The sequence below is a fragment of the Spodoptera frugiperda genome, chromosome 12 (assembly GCF_023101765.2).
Source record: "Spodoptera frugiperda isolate SF20-4 chromosome 12, AGI-APGP_CSIRO_Sfru_2.0, whole genome shotgun sequence".
In the NCBI taxonomy this organism is placed as follows: Eukaryota; Metazoa; Arthropoda; class Insecta; order Lepidoptera; family Noctuidae; genus Spodoptera; species Spodoptera frugiperda.
Genome location: NC_064223.1, coordinates 6,285,751 through 6,304,915, shown reverse-complemented (window position 1 = coordinate 6,304,915; position 19,165 = coordinate 6,285,751). Strand labels below are relative to the sequence as shown.

The 19,165-nt window shown below is 36.5% G+C and overlaps 1 protein-coding gene and 1 long non-coding RNA gene across 22 annotated transcripts in view; one reads left to right on the top strand and one right to left on the bottom strand.

Annotated features, from left to right (window-relative positions):
- LOC126911257 (uncharacterized) overlaps positions 1 to 19,165 on the top strand; it is a 59,701-nt gene that overhangs the window by 39,312 nt on the left and 1,224 nt on the right. The window lies entirely within an intron of this gene.
- Positions 495 to 19,165, bottom strand: part of LOC118262263 (guanine nucleotide-releasing factor 2) — a 33,886-nt gene continuing 15,215 nt past the window's right edge. For 2 of the 21 annotated variants that reach the window (XM_050697264.1, XM_050697249.1), the window contains exons 2-28: positions 16,084 to 16,252; positions 13,565 to 13,676; positions 13,362 to 13,470; positions 12,903 to 13,217; positions 12,468 to 12,609; positions 11,996 to 12,076; positions 11,640 to 11,773; positions 11,091 to 11,193; positions 10,573 to 10,671; positions 10,102 to 10,212; positions 9,595 to 9,705; positions 9,376 to 9,476; positions 8,897 to 8,920; positions 8,021 to 8,126; positions 7,739 to 7,840; positions 7,436 to 7,541; positions 6,952 to 7,044; positions 6,710 to 6,820; positions 6,399 to 6,621; positions 6,058 to 6,069; positions 5,175 to 5,334; positions 4,833 to 4,971; positions 4,489 to 4,746; positions 4,148 to 4,401; positions 3,863 to 3,994; positions 3,514 to 3,717; positions 495 to 3,401 (exon numbers count right to left, since the gene is read on the bottom strand). In XM_050697264.1, coding sequence (XP_050553221.1) covers positions 3,540 to 3,717; positions 3,863 to 3,994; positions 4,148 to 4,401; positions 4,489 to 4,746; positions 4,833 to 4,971; positions 5,175 to 5,334; positions 6,058 to 6,069; positions 6,399 to 6,621; positions 6,710 to 6,820; positions 6,952 to 7,044; positions 7,436 to 7,541; positions 7,739 to 7,840; positions 8,021 to 8,126; positions 8,897 to 8,920; positions 9,376 to 9,476; positions 9,595 to 9,705; positions 10,102 to 10,212; positions 10,573 to 10,671; positions 11,091 to 11,193; positions 11,640 to 11,773; positions 11,996 to 12,076; positions 12,468 to 12,609; positions 12,903 to 13,217; positions 13,362 to 13,470; positions 13,565 to 13,676; positions 16,084 to 16,252 — 3,485 coding nt within the window. In that variant the 3' untranslated portion in view covers positions 495 to 3,401; positions 3,514 to 3,539. Of the gene's footprint in view, positions 3,402 to 3,513; positions 3,718 to 3,862; positions 3,995 to 4,147; positions 4,402 to 4,488; positions 4,747 to 4,832; positions 4,972 to 5,174; positions 5,335 to 6,057; positions 6,070 to 6,398; positions 6,622 to 6,709; positions 6,821 to 6,951; positions 7,045 to 7,435; positions 7,542 to 7,738; positions 7,841 to 8,020; positions 8,127 to 8,896; positions 8,921 to 9,375; positions 9,477 to 9,594; positions 9,706 to 10,101; positions 10,213 to 10,572; positions 10,672 to 11,090; positions 11,194 to 11,639; positions 11,774 to 11,995; positions 12,077 to 12,467; positions 12,610 to 12,902; positions 13,218 to 13,361; positions 13,471 to 13,564; positions 13,677 to 15,089; positions 15,651 to 16,083; positions 16,253 to 17,633; positions 17,891 to 19,165 lie in introns of those variants that run through there. The other 19 variants (XM_050697268.1, XM_050697269.1, XM_050697252.1 and 16 more) reach the window with 19 other exon arrangements.

Genomic DNA, 19,165 nt, shown 5'->3' with positions numbered 1-19,165 from the left:
ATATCGGGGCTCTACATTAAATTATAGGATATAGTGTATAAGTTTGAGCTGAAACTTCATTATGCGGATATCTACGTCTTCCATTGCACGGGACCGGGCAACGGGGCGCGAATGCATTAGACAAATACATGCGCTACGGAGCACATGTGAGACCATGCGGGGGTATCCACTTTTTTTACAAAAAAAATATCCACACTACGATTTTCTGCAAACAAACAATTTCAAAGAATTGTACCGTGAGGGAATTGAATCCTCTACACGTTACACAGCAGCCGGTGGGCTAGCCACTTCGCAAATCGAGCAGTTCTAAAACTGCGTTCAGAGTCGTGGGTTTGGCTGCCCCTTTTTATTTTATCAATCCCATATCTAAGCATAATAAATAATAATGTCGCGTGTGTATATTAACACGCCACATTATCTTATTCCATTATTTTATCCCTATTTTATATTAAATAGGTAATAAAAGGTATTATTGTTTTAAAAGAAACTACAACTGTTGTAAATAAAGTGCTATATTTATTTTACAAAATAGTTACAAAAAGAACTTGACACACAAAATTTTACTGTACACACCTGCGGTTCTGATTTTTTTAAAACCAACTAACTCATAAATGTACAATATTGGATAATAATATAAAATAAAAAAAAAAACTACTTAAAGTAAGAACTGAACTTAAAAAACGGTCCCAAAAATACTAATATTAATCAATTCATAAGATTATGGCAATTGTTTAATTTAACGTAATACTGAACTTGCTAATACAACAAAAATATGTACGCTGTTCACTATGTGTGATCTTTATACTTCTTATGAATATGTTACTATGTAGGTAATAAATATGAACATTGTGACAAATTATCAATGTGTATTGTAAAATTAAGCCAAGGCTACATTGCTTTACGATTAGAAATCTCACATTGAGTGATTGCACCAAAGTCAAATGATTTTCATAGATAGATAAATAACAAACCTATCCATTGTTATATAGAGTGGTTTTGTTTATCAATCATTTATGGATCAATCAACTTTAATGCAACTCCACATTTATAAGATATCCTTTGGTGATAATGGGACATTTTAAAATATTTCTCTAATTTACACATCAAATACAGTGAATAATTAATTTAGGCAGTCTTTAATATACTTTAGATAATAATTATATCCGTTAATCGATTCATATTCAATAAATTCATAATACACTAAATAAATAATAATACCAGATAAAGAATGGTAACGTACGTACGTACCCTACTAACTTAACTATCAATCAAAATATTTTACATACAAAATACAATATCAGCACATAATTCTGTAAAGCACTGTAAAACATTCTAAATATTGGTCTAGTTATTATTGCATGGAACGATACCGTTCCTTTTGAATATACGAACTACCTGAACGATGCAAAAACATTTATTCTTAATCTGTATTAAAATTGGTATTGCTTGTTTAATTTCTTTCCTATTGTAACACTGACACTTGTTAATTATAGCACGATTAAACATATTGCGCGTAAAATCGCAAGTTGCAACAAACGAGGCAGCTCGGCAACAATCGTGAACGTAAGTAACAAATACGTGCACACCTCAGCAACACTATCATATTGGGGTTTATTACGCTTACTACTAATATTCTTCTAATACAATTGCCTACACGTACAGGACGTCAATAAGACTGAGTAGTAAGTAAGCGGCACTCTACATGATTAGTATCACAAATTGTGCAGCAATTCTAACAACAATTAATTTTATTGCTATTTCACTGAAGACTCGATTGTCTTAAGGCAAATGAAACGTTGATTATAATTATTACACTATTCAAATTTGTCCTACCATAATTTTAAAAATGCGATTACTTGTGAACATGAGATTATCAAGTGAATTTAAATATTTTTCCAAAGATTAATATTTCTAACTACTCGTAGCTTTATAGCTAGCAGCGTTGTATCTAACTCTTATACATATTACAGTACAATTACGCAAACGCTGAAGAATAATGTAAATAAGTATACATCTCAAAAGTATTTAATTCGTTAGCTTCCTTGCAGGTAGCAACCTATAGGAAAAAGTTTTTGAATATCAAAAATAAAATATGCTTCAAATTCATATGAATACTTTAGGAGCATACACAAAAATATTGCATTCAATTATACTTCCAACACGAATGAAATGGCATTGTCGCGTTAGATCTGTCAACGCGTTCATTTAATTTTCACAAAAATATAAGAGATCGGTCTCATTACTTTATGGACTACTTAACATTACACGATTGAAATTAAGTATTATTTTAGTTATAGTATCTCAATACGCATGTTCAAAATTCTATGAGACTCAAAATAGTATCCTTCCATTGACGGCGAATTTTTAGTTGCAAGACATTTATTTCCGATTTTAACATGTAAATCTCAACACTTGCCTGTGATTTTATAAGTCTTTCTTGCACTTTTGTACCATTACAGCATTTCTAAAAGTTTCAGTTACGCAATTTCCGCATAGGTACTTACAAAGTAATTACTCACACTAAGTACGGAAATGGGACATTTCTATGGTTTCAAGTTTGGCACACATTTAAAAATGATATGTTTATGTCATAACGCTTTGTTACTTTGGGGTATCTTTAATACATGTAATGTATAAAAATAGTTACTATTTGAAAACGTCTTGAATGGTAATAATGGATCTCACTTCTCACTCTTTTCACGGAAGCCCCTTATAAAAACTTAGTATGGAGAGTGCACATTACTGTCTACTACATTAAATCGAACTGTCCCATTTCCTTTTGATGCTTACGCGTTATGTTATCCGAACACTGTGAACAATAAATGACTTTAAATATCAATACAATCGAAATGCTTAATATCGACTAAGTCACTATTATCAAACAGTAGTACTTCTAATATTCCTAAGACTTCAAAAAGTTTCCTCTAATTCGATGTATAGAAAGCTAACTTCCGAAGCTGGCTTACTCAATAATGTATATAATGACATCAATGGCAAATACAACAACGAGATGGTTCAAGGACTTTACAACACCCAAGGCGTCGCTCGTTTCATTTTTAGTACACTATGCAAGTCACATGCTGATATGTAATAGACGACAGTTATTCGATTTAAATACTGATAGAAATAATATTTACTCGATTATTATCATTTGTTGCACATGAAAAGCGTTGAAATCGTAAGCGCGCAAACCTCAACGTCATCGCATCAACCTTTCCACGCATCACATTCGCACTCGATTCAATCACAGTCGAGAAAATCGCACAATTAATAAATATACTAATATTAATTAGGCCTTTTTAGGACAGATAATCACAATTTCTCTAAATTAATATATCTCCTCGACATTCAAGCGATTCTCATCCTTATGCTTCTTCATATTCTTTGGATTTAACATTTACCTGCAAAATAAAACGGATGCTTTTAGCGTTGGTACAGAAGCGAAAGATTTATTGGTAAAAGGTGTGATGCAGTTAGGACGATCCTAGAGGCAAGCAAGTGTTCGATACTCACTGTGGAAGCGGACGCTTTCCCAGCAGTCAGGCAGCAGTCTGCGCGTGCGCGGCGTGCGTGGGGTGCGCGGGCGGCGCGCGGTTCCGTCCGCCGCGCGGCTTGATGCTCTCCGACACTTGCCACATCGCCTCCTCGCTCAGCACGTCGTCGAACTCGTTGAACATGGCCAGAATCCGTTCGTTCTTCTTAAACTTATACTGCCTGCTACCGAAATTAACATTATTTTTCTTATAATCAAATCATATTCGTTTAGTTTATTCAAAATATTTTGACATCAAAACTTTCGAAATTTCGAATACATAGTATACAATTTAAAGCAAAAAATTTAAAACATAAGGATGTTACGCACTCTTTGTGGAATCTCTTCATGTTCTCCATTATTTGGTACTGCTGCCATCTCTTGGTGAAGTTGATGCCACCTTCAGGTAGGTGGTCGGGATTACCGATGTGTACGAAAGTCAGATCTTGAAGGACTAGACCACTGTAAACAATATAAAAGTATAATTTTACTCCTGAATGTTAAAAGAATAAAAAATAACTTAAATAACTCAGAATATACACAGTACATCCCAAATGGATCTTAAATGTAGCAGTAAAGTTGACTACTGGTTAGAACAGAGATCAATGAACGTACATGTATGGTATGCAGGGTGGCTGCGTGTCGGCGAGTGCCTGGCGGTAGGTGCGGAAGGAGGAGGACGAGTCGATGATGAGACAACACTCGTGCAGCGTGTTGACGATGGAGCTCGGCCAGCCCAGGCGCCGCACGGGCGGCGAGTCCAGCGCAGACACCAGCGCCAGGTACGAGTTGAAGTTGTTCATCTTACGGAGTGCCTTCATTACCTTCAGGAACTTGCTCGCATACTTCTCTCGCTCGCGGGCCTCCTCCTGTCATTTAATTATTCCGTTAATCACTTCAAATATTTTTACGAAAAATTGCATTATTACATTCGGGTAAATTATTCAAATACCAACCTGTTCCAAAATTCTAGAGCGTGCCCAGTAACTCATTTTGTTGAAATGTTCTGTGAAGCGCGTAAGGTTAGGTGAGCTTTCTTCTGACTGGTCGCGCGGCCACAACAGCACTTCAGCTGTAGTAAGACGAATGAATAGCGCGGCGTCTAACAATGTCATCTGTTCGGCCAAGTCCGAGGCCTTGAAGTCTAGGAGTGTATCTCGACGCGTAGATACACTGCCATAGCACGGCGTATCGTATTCATATCGGCTGTTAGTCTGAAATGTAAAAAGTATAAATTATATAAATGATCTATTTATCTATTTGTATCTAAAACATAACTAACAATTAAAAATCGGCTTACCTGTTGGAAGTGCAGTTGTTTCTGCTTATCGACTAGAATTTGTCTAAGAGCCTTCGCTATGATCAACTCTTCAGCATCCACGAGCCAATAAATGAATTCTTTAATCTCTTGCATTAGTGAACAATCCAAATCGGACATCCTGCAAACAACATTTCTTTTATTTAATATACCATAATTCCCGTCAAAGGTTTTTAACGTCAAACGAATTAAGAAGATTCCATTAATTGAATAGAAATAATCATACATTAACTGTAGTAATAATGAACAAACTAATATCAGCACTAGGTGAACTTGCTTAGTTGGAAAGTTCGTTATTACAGATAGTAGAAAATGAGTACTAACGTGAGGTCTGCGACGACGCGCGTGAGCAGACAGAGCGTGGAGCGCAGGTCGTGCGGGCGCGCGCGGAAGTGGTGCGCGCGGCGCACGAGGCGCGCCAGCAGCCCGCCCGGCGACACCCACGTGCGGTACGTCGACAGGAACGCCTCCTGGTACGTGAAGTCTGCACACACCGCACCCGCGCATCAGTATAAACCTTACGTACTCACACTACGCTACAAGTTTGCGGCTCATACATCGGCACTCTTACGTTACAACGCTCGTACTTGATCTTTTTATTTAAACGTGCGAGTCTGATTTAATTTTGGTTGTTGTACGCAATGTATCCTAAATAGATACATAATATGACCAATGTTTGACCTGCAAACTTCGTGCGCTTTTGTCTACTCCATTTTGAACGCCTGTCTGTCTCGCGCTCAAAACACGTAGATTTACGCATAAAGCTAAAAAAAAAGCATTGTAACATATTTTGAAGTAAAAAATGTGGATCAAATGTTTTATCATAAACATAAACATTGCCTGCAGGCAAAAAATAATTTTGATTATCCAAAAAGTATGTTACTACTAAACAGTTTTTCTAAGCAAAAGCAGAAGATCATTTGCACAGCACTTAACTACATTTGAAGCTTCTGGTTAGATTAATAATGTTATATCTAAATCTGCTAGATCACACACTTATCATACAAAACTTGGTATCAACAATCTAATTTGACCCATAGTTGCTAATTTATTAATAACATCTTAAGCAGCACTTTAAAATTATTATGCAACTCGTCTTAATATTTCGATGCTACAAGAAGCAACATTCAACAAGCTCGCCAAATATTAGTGAAAATAAAAACCAGCATGTTCCAGCCCCATATTAAAGAATGGTTCAACCACTTACACTCGTCCGTTTCTGTAAAGTGAAAGCATGACAGTTGAGAGGTTAGAAGCAATGATAAGACAAAGTTATAGTGATAGACTTCATGTTGTGATGTTCTAATTGAAAACTAAAATCGAATGTGATACCTGATGTTCTTCAATAATAGTTTATCAATCATTATTCAATGTGTTTTACTAGTATTCAAAATGCACTCATGCCTATTATCATCATATCAGTGTTTTATGAGATAGTTTAGGATTTATAATTTTAATGCAACCCATTCGTGGAAATGAAAATTGTCAATATAAGTTAATGATCCCTTATCCATATGAAAATGATTTAGCTGGAAGGTGGTGACAAACCTTTAGTGGCTTTGGTGGCGAGTACGATGAGAGCGTCAGGGTCGCCTCCACGAACCTCGGGCCCGTCTTTTGCAGTTCCTTCCGTCTTGCTGAGATCCCTGAGAACTAGCCATGAGCTAATGTCTGTCTGCAGGATGATGTCGTCCGCGTCCGCCGGAGGGGGCTCACTATTGCTATTGCTTTCAGCTGTGGCCGGTGGAGGTTCCGTGCTACCTTCACTTCTCTGTAAACAATAATAATAGAAATAAGTTCATACCACCATTCTAGACATACGCCAAGTTATAAGATTGTTATAACAATATCATAATTACCTGAGATGGTACAGGCGAAGGAGTAGGTTGTTGTACCAACATTTCCAACTCATCTTCAAGTGGGAACTTTCCAGGCACTGCTGTACTAGTAGTAAACGACTCATCTGAATTCTAAAACAAAACATAAGTTCTTGAAACACACTTTATAATACAATAATTTGATACAAGGAACTTAGTAGAATATTATAGATTAATATTTGAATTTTGTTTAAAAAATTGTATTTATAATTGATTTAACTTACGTTATTTATCATGGTTTCATCGGTGGAGCTATTGTGTGACGATGGCCGTGGAGATGGAGGCGGTAGCAACTCGTTGCTGGAGTTCACAGACAGCTGCAAAAGAGAAACACATTTATCAAGATAACTTTAGAATAAATACGACATTATTAAAGGTAAAGTAACTCCATTTAAATTTACCGTTTTTAACCTACAACATTCTATTATGTAATGATATATTGACAACATACATGCTACATTTCGTTGCTCGATTTTGTCCAACTAATCGCACACCAAAACATGAATCATTCATTCTATTGATACAATCGATGAATCGGTGAGCCATTTTGAAATTGAAATTTATCAAATCTATCAAATTCGCGCATTGACAACAAGATAATTTTATCAGATAAATTGTACGCCAAGTAAACTTCAATGTTGTTAAACAGATTGTTTTCAAAATATTGTCTAGAATGTCAGATAGTGTACATGTTAGGTATTGTATTACCTGTTTACTTTTGTTCATCTTAGGCGGGAGAGCTGGTGGTGGCTCCAACGGGATCGGACTAGTACCACTTGATGTAATCATATTAACACTATCTTCTGAACCACTGCTGAAATTAAATAATATCGTAATCAATACAAGATCAGATAATATACATTTCATTACTAGTCAACAATCAATCTAATTAGGATACCTAAAATTAAATTTTTTTTTAACATCTCAATACTTTAGATGAAACCTATAAAAGTATAACAAATGTTCAATATTAATATCAATTCAAAATAATAAGAAAAACAGTATTCATACCTCATTGGTGGATTTCCGAAATGTACAGTAAATGACTGTGCAATAGAACGCTGTACTTGTTGATGTTGCATGCTCATAGCGCCGTCGCCGAGTTGTTTAGCACTAAAACGAAAAGAAAGTTAAGAAAACGCGCACATTACATCACTTCTGTAGACTATAACTATTGAATAATAGAATAATAACGCCAAATTAAATAACTCTACAAGACTTGATTGTAGTAATAATTTAGACTACAGCAATAGCTGCGCAATGAATAATAGAAATAATGTCAGTAATATTTACCTGGCGACGTTGTACGTATGTATGGAGTGGCGGAACATGTCGGGCGGGGCTGCGGGGTTGTTCGGCGGATGACTACAGTTCCCGAACATCTCCATGTACGCCATTACTACACAGACAACCACATCACTTACATATCGGCTTACAGTTAAATCGCAAGGTGTATTTCAAGTAAACAGGGCTAATCATGTTCATTATTCATTAATCTGTTTATCAATTACCAAAACTTTAATTTTAACGTTGAGAATGTTATGTTTTAACATATAAATATTCTTGAAACTAAATTATATATAGCACCCTATTTTCTCACCAAAAGTTTATTTAAAATACACCTTAATATAGTTAGTTAAAACAGATGAACAGATACACTATGAGCACAGGCGATAATGTGTTTTTCACAGAAATACCGTGATACCAACATGAAACAGCAATAACACATAGATCTTATGAAGCGCTAATTACATTCATTATCTCGGGTGATAATTAACTACGGCGTGAATCGAGTTCTGCTGTTGTTAACCAACGCTGCGTAAGCATATTGACATAAATATAGCCGTTGGATTTTTGCACGTGGAAAGCAAGCAAGACATCCACCAATACTAAAATTCACATTGTATTTGATTTTAAGATGAAATAAAGTATCTGTGATGGTGTCTTAACACATAAATCGCTTAAGATTGCCGCAACTCTTTCTAGTGTGAGAGTGACAAGAAGCATTGTGGGCTGTTAAAGCACACTGGACAAATGTCCAGTGTGTCTGTTCATGTAGTAGACCTTATATCTTAAAATATTATAATAACACATGGTATGCTTTGATCCTCATAGGTTGATGATCTATTTTGGAGCTAAATAGCGCTTGGCATGCATAGATCCACTCACCGCTGTACGCGACGCTTTGGAACACTGCCGCGCCGCACCGGCACAACAGACAAACATGCCGTTATAGCCCCACACATAATATTATCATTCATATACCATAGCACCCAACAAAGAAAATGACCAAAAGAATTTTGAAAAGTAATAGAACCATTGAGTGAATGCTGAAAGCATTTACAGATTCACATGAATCACAGACAAATGAAAACAATACTTGTTTAGGAAATATAAAGATGAATAGTGCCATCGACATTGTGATCGTGTAACAGTAACATTTATATAAACTTATTTTATTCACAGTAGAGTATTTACATCTCTTTATTATTGTTAAATGTTTAATTTATGCAGGCATTCATTCCAAAGAACTTGGTTAAATATAAAGTTGTATTAACTTATTTATTTTTACGAACAATTTCGTTCCGCCACCAATTCTGGGTCATTGGAAGTTTGAATATAAAAAATGTAATAAAAAGTATACTGACTGTGTTTTTTCTTCAGCGGCAGTGGCGGCGGGCGCGGCGGCTGGTGCACGGCCAGAGTGTGCGGCCGGCCCTCCCCGTGCAGCGAGCACACGCCGCCCGTCCTGCGCCAACATACAGTCACTTCGCTGCTACTGCCACTACTCTACACTGTACACTAGACTCCGGGCCCGGTGCTCACGCGCCGAGACCGGTCCAAGGCCGAGGTTGGCCGCCACTCACCTGATTTCAACATTGGGGAACTGTTGCTGCACCTCGCCGCGAATGTTGCGCCGCGTCTTCACCGGTAGCTCGGGCGGCGTCTCATTCTCGTCTGACGTGATGCTCGCCAGTCTAACGCGCAAAAAAATTTACGATATAAAAACTAAGGCAAACTGCGATACGCCCTTGGTCATGTAATGAATGGCGTGTTGCAATTTTTAAGTAAATATGTAACAAAATTAACGTTTCGGTACATTCAGTAGGTTTGTATGTTGTGAGTAAAGTCAATGTGCACACCATAATGAAAAGATTTTATCAGTGCTAGTTATTTGAATTATGGATGTGTATAACACTTGCAAACAATGTAGTTTTAGTTTTGTAACAACATTTAAATTCTTGATGATTTGTTTCTGTTAATTTCACTAATTTATATGAAAACAAGCCAGTTTAAAGTACTCTAAACATTCCTATGATTAAAAAAAAAGTATGTGGAGTTTGTGTGTGGAGGTAATACAGAGGAACACTCACTTTGAAGAATGGTGCGTGGTTATACTGTTCATATTGGTTACATTCATGCGGCTCTCAAAGCTTTGTACTGTGCACTTCATTTCTGTCACACAGTCTGTACTGTTAAAAATACTGCAAAAACAATAACAGGAAGCATGACATTCGAGATTTTTAATATACTTTGAAATTATTAAGGCAAATAACATTTAACCCGTTATCTGTCGGTATAAGACACAATAGAAAACACATTGTGTCTCGCGTAGATCTGCGTTCCGACAGACAACGGGTTAAATGACTATAAATGTTATTCAATTCAAAAAGTATATTGAACATCTCTAAGACATAAACCAGGACAAATGAAGTAGACAAAAACAAAGTGATAATTGGAAATGTAGAAGTGTTTTACGAAACCAATGACACAAAACCAAACCAGAGTGCAAACAAGACAGTTAAGTTAAACAAACATGACAGTGATATTGATGGAAGTGGTACCTGTCCGTATGGCTAGTGTAGTGGTGTGATGAAATCGACGTGAAGCTGTGCTCAGCTGATATCTCCGCGACAGACACGAATCCGGACTCATTGGAGAAACTGAAAATGGATATGTTTTCATAAAATTAGTACTTGTGCATTGTTCATGAATACATAATACAATTAAATTATTGGCGTTATTGGAAAGACCTATCCCTAATAGAGGACAGTAAGAGGATAACGACGATGATTAATACAAATAGATTGTAACTTGTTACTTTAAATTTATTGTTATATAGATTTCCATTTGTCCACATAGAAGGAAAATTGTTTATGTTATCTATTTGCTAACAATCTATTGTATCGTGTTTCCTTAGTTGCTCATAAAAATAAATATCTATTCAGAATAATTTGTTCTCATTAATACTTATAAACTTGTAATTAAATATTTACTTTGTGGCTGAACCGTTTCCATTTGAGAATGCAATTGTTAGAAAGTCGAAACAATTATTTGAAATATATAATAATGTCCGACTTACCGGTTATGATTGGAATGAGCGTGCATATGAGTGGAGTTCATGTGAGACTCGTGAGACTCCACCGATGCGCGCATCTCGTTCACGTTGTTGCAACTGCACATGCCTGTAACGTAAAAGACACACGCGTCGTTAATTTAAGTGTTACTCAGAAAACCAGGTATAAAATAATTAAACAATCAATGTATATGGTATATGTGAACTAGGTAAACGCGAAATGAAGGTTCTAGGATAGCAGCCTAAAAACAATTTTGGACCAAATCTGGAAATTTGTAAATAAATATATTTAAACTACCCATAAAATATGACCACCAGGACTCCAGCGCTAGTCCAGTTATGTAACGAGTCCCATCACCCATGAATAGTGGCAATACCAGGCACAGTTACAGATTCTGTGCTACTTAAGATTTTTGGAATACCGGAAAATTTTATAATTTATAGCAATTTGCCCGAACCGTTGCGATTTAGTTGCTGTCAAGAAAGTAATATTCACTTTCGCTAGATCAAATCTTATACTCCACCATTAACAATTTAATGAGAACCTTGACTTACCAACTAATTCGGAGTTAGGCGGTGTGGCAAATACATGGTCATGATTGTTAGTGTCGTGCGCGTTCCTCTCCTCGTCGTTTGATACGTTCAGCATCGAGTCCAGCGAACCACTACTATGAGATTGTAGAGACAGTCTGCAAATGTACAGAATAAGAACAATGTTAATTGGTATAAAATTTACTTACATTGTCAATTAATTTAATAAAATTGTTGCTATGTTAGAGGAATACAGTGATTGGTAGTGAAATCAAATAACAAAATAAAATAAAAATAAATAAACAACCACCACCAGCTTCTCACTACAAATGAAAGTAGAAACAAGTTTTATTAATAGATTAAATGAACTTTCAACTAACCTATCAATAGAGAGAGCCAGTAGGGAGTTGTCGTTCGCTGACTTGCGCTTAGGCGGCAGGGGTGGGGCCAACTCGACTTTCCTGCAACATACATTGCACTCTCACTGCATTTCATTTTACGTTTAATAGCCCTTCGTTAAAGCTAGATGTAGATACTATCATTTCACTTATCTAATGTCCATAGCATCAACACAACCAAACAAAAATTGTGTGTCTTAAATTCTTAAAATATACGAAACCAACAAACATTTATGGACACAGTAATTAAAATTACCATCCCACATTCCATGTTTCATTAAACGTCCGAGGCTAACGAGGCCACAATGCTTTAGACGTGTTATATTATCGCCATTAAAATTTACGCCAACCATCAATACTGTATACATATGTTACCGCGAGTGACTTTCACAAGTGAGTGGTGTTCTCGGCGCGTCTATGTTTGGGTGTAGAGTTTGAAGTATGTAATACTGACCGGTTGGGCCTGGCAGGCTTGGGCGGCGGCGAGTCGGGAGCGTCCAGCACCGACTCGGACGAGTGCGACGCGCGCACCCCGCCCGCCTCCGTCCCCCCCTCACCTGTCAACAAGGACCGCTCTTTCGGAGTGAGCGGAATATCTGGAAAATATAATAACATTTTGCTTCACAACTGACAAACATGAAAACATTTAATTGAAATTCTCAAGATACTAAAGATAACGTTTTTATTAGATACAATTAACAAGGAAAATAAAATCTGAATGATGTACTAATAAGATAATATCAGTTATGTACTGCAGTAGTGCAGTGTATTTGTGAACAGATAATTGATAGCTAAGAATTTTGCAGTTGTACGTATAATTGGCGGAACTGATTAGTTCCACCACAGTGACTTTGTAATAGAGGCTCTATAACAGAAATGAATAACGCACCTGGTAAAGAATTCCTTTGCGTTGAAGACCGCGGTGATACGAGTGCGGGGCGTGGGGAAAGCGCGGGCCGCGTCATGTGTTGCTGGGCTAGGGTTGACACTTCCTCCACGGCACCCGTCACTCCCTTCACTACAGAGCTCACATATTCTGACGACAAAGCTTCTGCCGAAGTGTCTAGTTCCTCGTTGCTAGCGTCTGCGCGCAAACTTAATGCGGTGATCTCGTCACACAGTCGTATCAGCGTGGCTAATGCCGCGCAAAGACGTTTAACGGCGCTTGTTAGTTGCGGCGATCGGCTGCAGTAAGGTTTTATTGCTGAAATGAAATGTGCACAACGTATTATAAATGTGGCTGAGCTTTATTAAAGTTACTAAAAGAGAGTCGTTTCAGCGGAAAATCATTACATTACCCATATGTAGTGAAGACCTAACAAATAAAATAACACTCGTAATAAATTACCTTTGTGTATATTTGCAATAGATTCAAAAACAATGGTGCCATTGTCGGGGAGCATTTCCAGTTTCCCTTTTGTAATAACATCCGAAAAGTGTTTTAAGCCGAACGTAACCTGCGGACAATGGACGTTTTAGAATAAATGTAAGTACAGATCAGACAGTGAAACATTATATCTGTTGCTGTTAAAGTATAATATCAATACTAACTTCTTTGACTAGCCGTTCGAGTTCTTTGGCAGGTGTAATCTCCCCTTCCTCCGCGGTATTGAGTTTGTTTGTCATATTCCGGATTTTCGGGCTAAGTGGCGAATGTGATCTGCTGAAACATACCAATAACTAATCAAAAAATGTAACAAATTCCTTAATATTTGTTGAATAAATATGAGATGAGACCGAAATTTTTCGTCCTAATTACAAACTACTTAATATAAACCAAAACAGATCACTTGTTTATTCAATGAAGGTGAGTTCTACCTATTATTATATAAACGCTCAATTAAAATGTCATTGCTTGGTATGCGTTGCGAAAGAATCCGCTTTGCATGCAAGCCCACACCTCTGCGCGAATACAAAGCTAAAGCTATATTTGATATTCAAGTAGTAGGTCCCGGTTCACCTTAGTCTATGTGAGTTCAACTAAAAATAATATTACAATATGTAACTACTTGATTGATTTATTTATTGTATTAAGAATTTAAGCTCACATGTGGGACAGTGAACTAGGTTTTAGTGGATGGGTGCATGTAGGTGCAAATTTCCGACTATATTTGTATATTACATTATTTAAGTTTTGTGGCTGACTATGAGCCCTAGTGTGGTTCGAAACTAGTCGAGTTAAACTAACTGATTAACTTTCAAGTATAATAAAAGTCACTTATTATATTCTAATTTCGTGAGATCCTCCATTTATAGCTATACTACACCAAAAATATGCAAACGCACGCTTTTTCTTACTTTTGTTGTGAAAAACCAAAGATAACAAGCATCGAAATAGCCCTAATTGCATAACAACCTCGCAATCACAGTCACCAGTTTCTATTATACCACTTCGACACAACTGCGTGGTTCTAGCTGTCAACTAAATGGATTTTCGTGACAAGATCGTGTAATCGATTTTATTGAGTCGAACTTTGAAAGAAAATGTTGTTTTTTTATGATTTTGTCATACAGTTAGTATCGATCTCGTGCTACAAATAAATATAACTGGAAAGAAATCCTGTCTTTTTTTATTATTTATTTTCCATTGCACGGTTGTCACAGATACATTTTAAACTGTTGATGAGATCTTTAGGACTACTCTAAGTAATTTATGGTAGAAATCGCAAATCTGGACAACCTTAATTATGTCCCTTCATATGTCTGGCCTCGACCAGTATGTGACATCCTTGTATAGACTCAAAGCACCTGACTTCTTCGACCGGTTTTACATTTTAACATAAAATACTATGTTTTGAAAGTTTCTTAATTTATACAGATTCATAATTAATTTATTTATTTATAAAATCTTATGAAGGTCATAATCTTTAACAATCATGATTTGTACTTTCCAGTTTTGGTGCGCTCTTATCTTGACAGTATTTGTTTTGTGTACATACCTACTGATAAGATCTGCTTTTGTAAAATTACGATTTAAAGGAATTTCAACATAATTATTACAATTTAATAAATACATAATGAGATCTAATTAACAATGTACTCAATAACGTTACTGTGTCGTTTTATATCAACATACCGTTTTCCATTGTTAGCAAATCTTTGGTGAAGTTTATTTGTTCGTTTGTTGAGCCATTCGCCAACAGGCGTTCGTAATGCGTTTGACATCATTATATTCACAACTGTTACCAAAACCACAACAACACACAAACGCTGCACTTGGTTTATAAACTTCCGAGATGAGGGAACTATTTTCAAAAGATCTCACTGTGACTAAAGAAACTTGTGTTCACCGGCCGATAAACAAATAAAAAGTGTTTCGGCTACACTGACAGTTTACTCGGACATTAAAATGTAATCACTTAACATTGCACGCACTAAACTAATGAGATTTCAGCGGACAATGTACTAATGAGTCCGACAGTCGCGGGTCGCGCTCATGACTCATAAATTAATGCCACATTTAGTGCAATGTCCATCACATTAATAACAAGCCCAATAATCGGAACCGCCTCACAGAACCACACTTTAACAAATTACGACACTAAAGAACTATTTACGTGACTATTTGAATTAAAATAATCATAAAACTAACACAATAACATTGTTCTTGCACTAGTGGCAAAGATAATACTGTTTGTATGAGGGACAATTTCTTGTCGCTGTCAGTCGAAAGATACGAGAGTATGTATGTAAATTTATCAATATAGATAACAAGTAATATACAGTTTAAAGATTTCATCGCAATGCAAACAACTATTACAAGATAAGGTGATGTATACCATAAGATGTAATCAACGAAACATCTGCAGTGAGTAATGATAAGGTCTTTTCTGGTCCTTGTCTATGAGGACACTGACTACTTATAAATAAATATTAACATTATGTTGTACGCATTACAGCTGATCTACTAATCACTTTAGTTACATGCTATCAGGACTATGCCTGCCTATTGTATGGGTTCGTTTAACACAACACTCGGCAATGAAGCGTTTAGCTGTATGTGTTTGAAATATAAAGCGCCGCGGAAATATGGCGCGTTATCATAGAAACGGATGGGCAAGTATGTTGACCTGATATTGGAAGAGAGATGCGGTCGGTGATGCTGTTGCCCCGGTGAGCGCATGTTTGAGATGCGCTCGAGCAGGTCGTCCTTGAATGATCGTGCGCGCCTCGCCAACTTGTTGGCGCCGCGCAACGACCCGCGGTGGCCCGAGCTCCCCTCGCTGCCCGATTCGTTCTCTGTAATTTTATTGAATCAATTACTACAAATTACAACAGTAATGAATTTTGTGGAACACAGTAGTTAACAACCAAGCATGACATTAATTTATACAATGATTTAATTATATCCACTCCATCTGCGCCGGAAAATGTTCCTGTTAGAACTTGGGCTTCTAATTTCGAAAATAATGTTCATTTGTTTTCAATTATCTCTATTACAGTCGGTATCGCATTACTACATATAATAATATACATATGACCCATAAACGTTAAACATTTAGCTATCATCAATCATTATTTGTATTAGTAACTGAATGTAGGTAGCCCCATATACGCGCCATATACTAGATAAGTAGACACCTAGTCATCTAATGCCGTAATGAACTTGTAACATACTTCAGTACAGACAGACATATAGCTTACCAATTTAGGAAACCGTGATCTAAGTGCAAACCGAACTAATCATAGCTTAATATTCAAGATGTAGAACGTACAAACGAACGGACCTATTACGTTTACAAAGAGCTACTATTATGGCTGGATAAACAAAAACTAATGTAAACACATTCCATAACATTTTAAAGATGACCTTATAAAACGTGATACATACATACATTACGTCATTGCGACATTGAAGTAAGACACCTTGTATTTAGACCTTATTAAAAGAACATAAAAAAGTAATATCATTTGATTTCCAATTAACTAGTCAGCTTGAATGAAGGTAACGAATATAACACATTCTTTACTAAATTAATTATTATGTTATCGGCTTACTCACGTAACTGTTTGACGAGGAACTTGACTAGTTTCAAGCCATGCTAGAGGCTCATATTCATGAGCTGAGCATGATTTACTGCATCAAAATACGTAATGTTACTTTAAAATTAAATGTTAAATATTGTATGATTTGTTATAATTATGGTTTATAACTAAGTATCCAGGTTTACTCAGTTATTTTTTAGGTAATTAACACTGAGTCATAACAATTCCCTACAGGTAATGAAACACTAAGGAGGATGTAATGTAGCAAATGATAAATCAATACTTAGCTACCAATATTTATACATATATAGGTAAGTTTATTTATTCTAAAGGAAGCAACACTAACTACCTTGGTCCCAATTAACGTTAATTATATACGTCTCGGACATTTTATCCTTTTAAAACAGGAAGATAAACATAGAATCAGGTCGGATTTAGAGGAAAATGTAGCATTTTCCTACAAGATGCCATTATTTTATACAATATAAAAACGTACTCATTACATTTTTTAATTTATAAATTAGATTTAATTAAATTATATGATTTTTATCGTTAGAAGATCAACAGGTAACATATACAGGTAACATTATAAAAATGACAAGCATCGACACAAAGGAAGAATCATAAAAAATACCTCAACAAAATGCACCTGCAGCTCTATTGCGTAGAGATCCTTATCCACCACATCAAATGTATCTTTCACGTATGGTAATAGAACCAGGGTTCACAACAAATAGGAGAATATAAACATCAGTTTATCAATTATAATACCGATGACGCGTGAGTTTATAAATAAACGCGAAGGCGACAGGAGGACGCGCCCAAAGTCGCAGTGACGACTGGCGTCGACTGAACCAGTGAACCTCCGCACTTGCGAGTCGCACCGCCCGCGACAGACGGACGCCGCGGTAGATACTCACTTCCCAAGCCCGAGTGCGTCATACATAACACATCAACAGCGCACACACTCAGTATTAAGGCCTACTTAGCATGCGACATCGGTACAGCACTGTCCTGTCAACGCAGTCCCTTATGCGTACGAGATCACTGACATACCAACTTACGACTTTTTTATCACTGACGCCATGAAAAAGCCCTATGACTTAGATTTATGAGATAAAACGAAACTAATAGTACTAACTACTACCTCTACTAATAGATGTCAACTAAATAAATAAATACATCATAACTAAGACACTTTTTACCCGACTGATTACATATTCATCAATGTACAAAAATTCAATTTTAATGAAGCGAGATTATTTTTTTACTATGAACCACAAATTTTGAAACCTTGAAATTGCTAAAATGAACCCTGATTTACCTACAAAACTCTGGTTATTTTCTATTTAGGACGAGCAGGTACACTTTCAAAATTAATTAAGTATATTAAATGTTTAAAGGGTTAAAATTTCTGAATTTTGTTTTTTTTTTTTCATATTTTGATTAAAGCGCAATACACATTGAGCCCGCCGGGCCGCCGACATATGTCGGCAACTTTTTGTCGGCGGTATAGTTGGCGACTTCACTTATTACAAGTCGGAAAATTTGGTCGGCGGCATGTCGGCGGCTTGAGATGAGAGTACATTAGCGCTTTGGTCGACTTTTATGATTTGGGTGTTTTGGATTCCACAATACCTCCTTCTCGCGATAAAAATTAATTAACGTAAGACATTTTTCGTCGTCCCACTCCATGTCGTAAAAAATCACAAGCACCTCACTACAGGTTGACGATGTCACAACTGAGCGCAGGCGTAACCAAGCCGCCAACATGTCGGCGGGTAACACGCGCAGACGCATGTTGCCGACTTGATTCTTTTCATACGGGCCGCCGGGTTGTGTCGCCGGGCTTAGTCGGCGGCCCGGCGGGCTCAGTGTGTATTGCGCTTAAGACTAACAGTATACTTTTTATTCTCTGGTAACTTTACCAGAAAAAGAAATTATTTTAATAAGCTTTATTTAAATTCGTTCCATAGGACCAACCGTTTATATCTCAATAAAATATCTAGAAAACGAAAGTCAATCTAATGATTATGTTAATAAGTGAGATTCTTGCTTCAGCACTCATCTGGAAACCCACTGACCTTATGAGTTTTCGAAATCGAAAGTTGTTTTCATAAATTAATCCATAGCAATATTGATAAGGATGTAAGACTTTTAGATCAT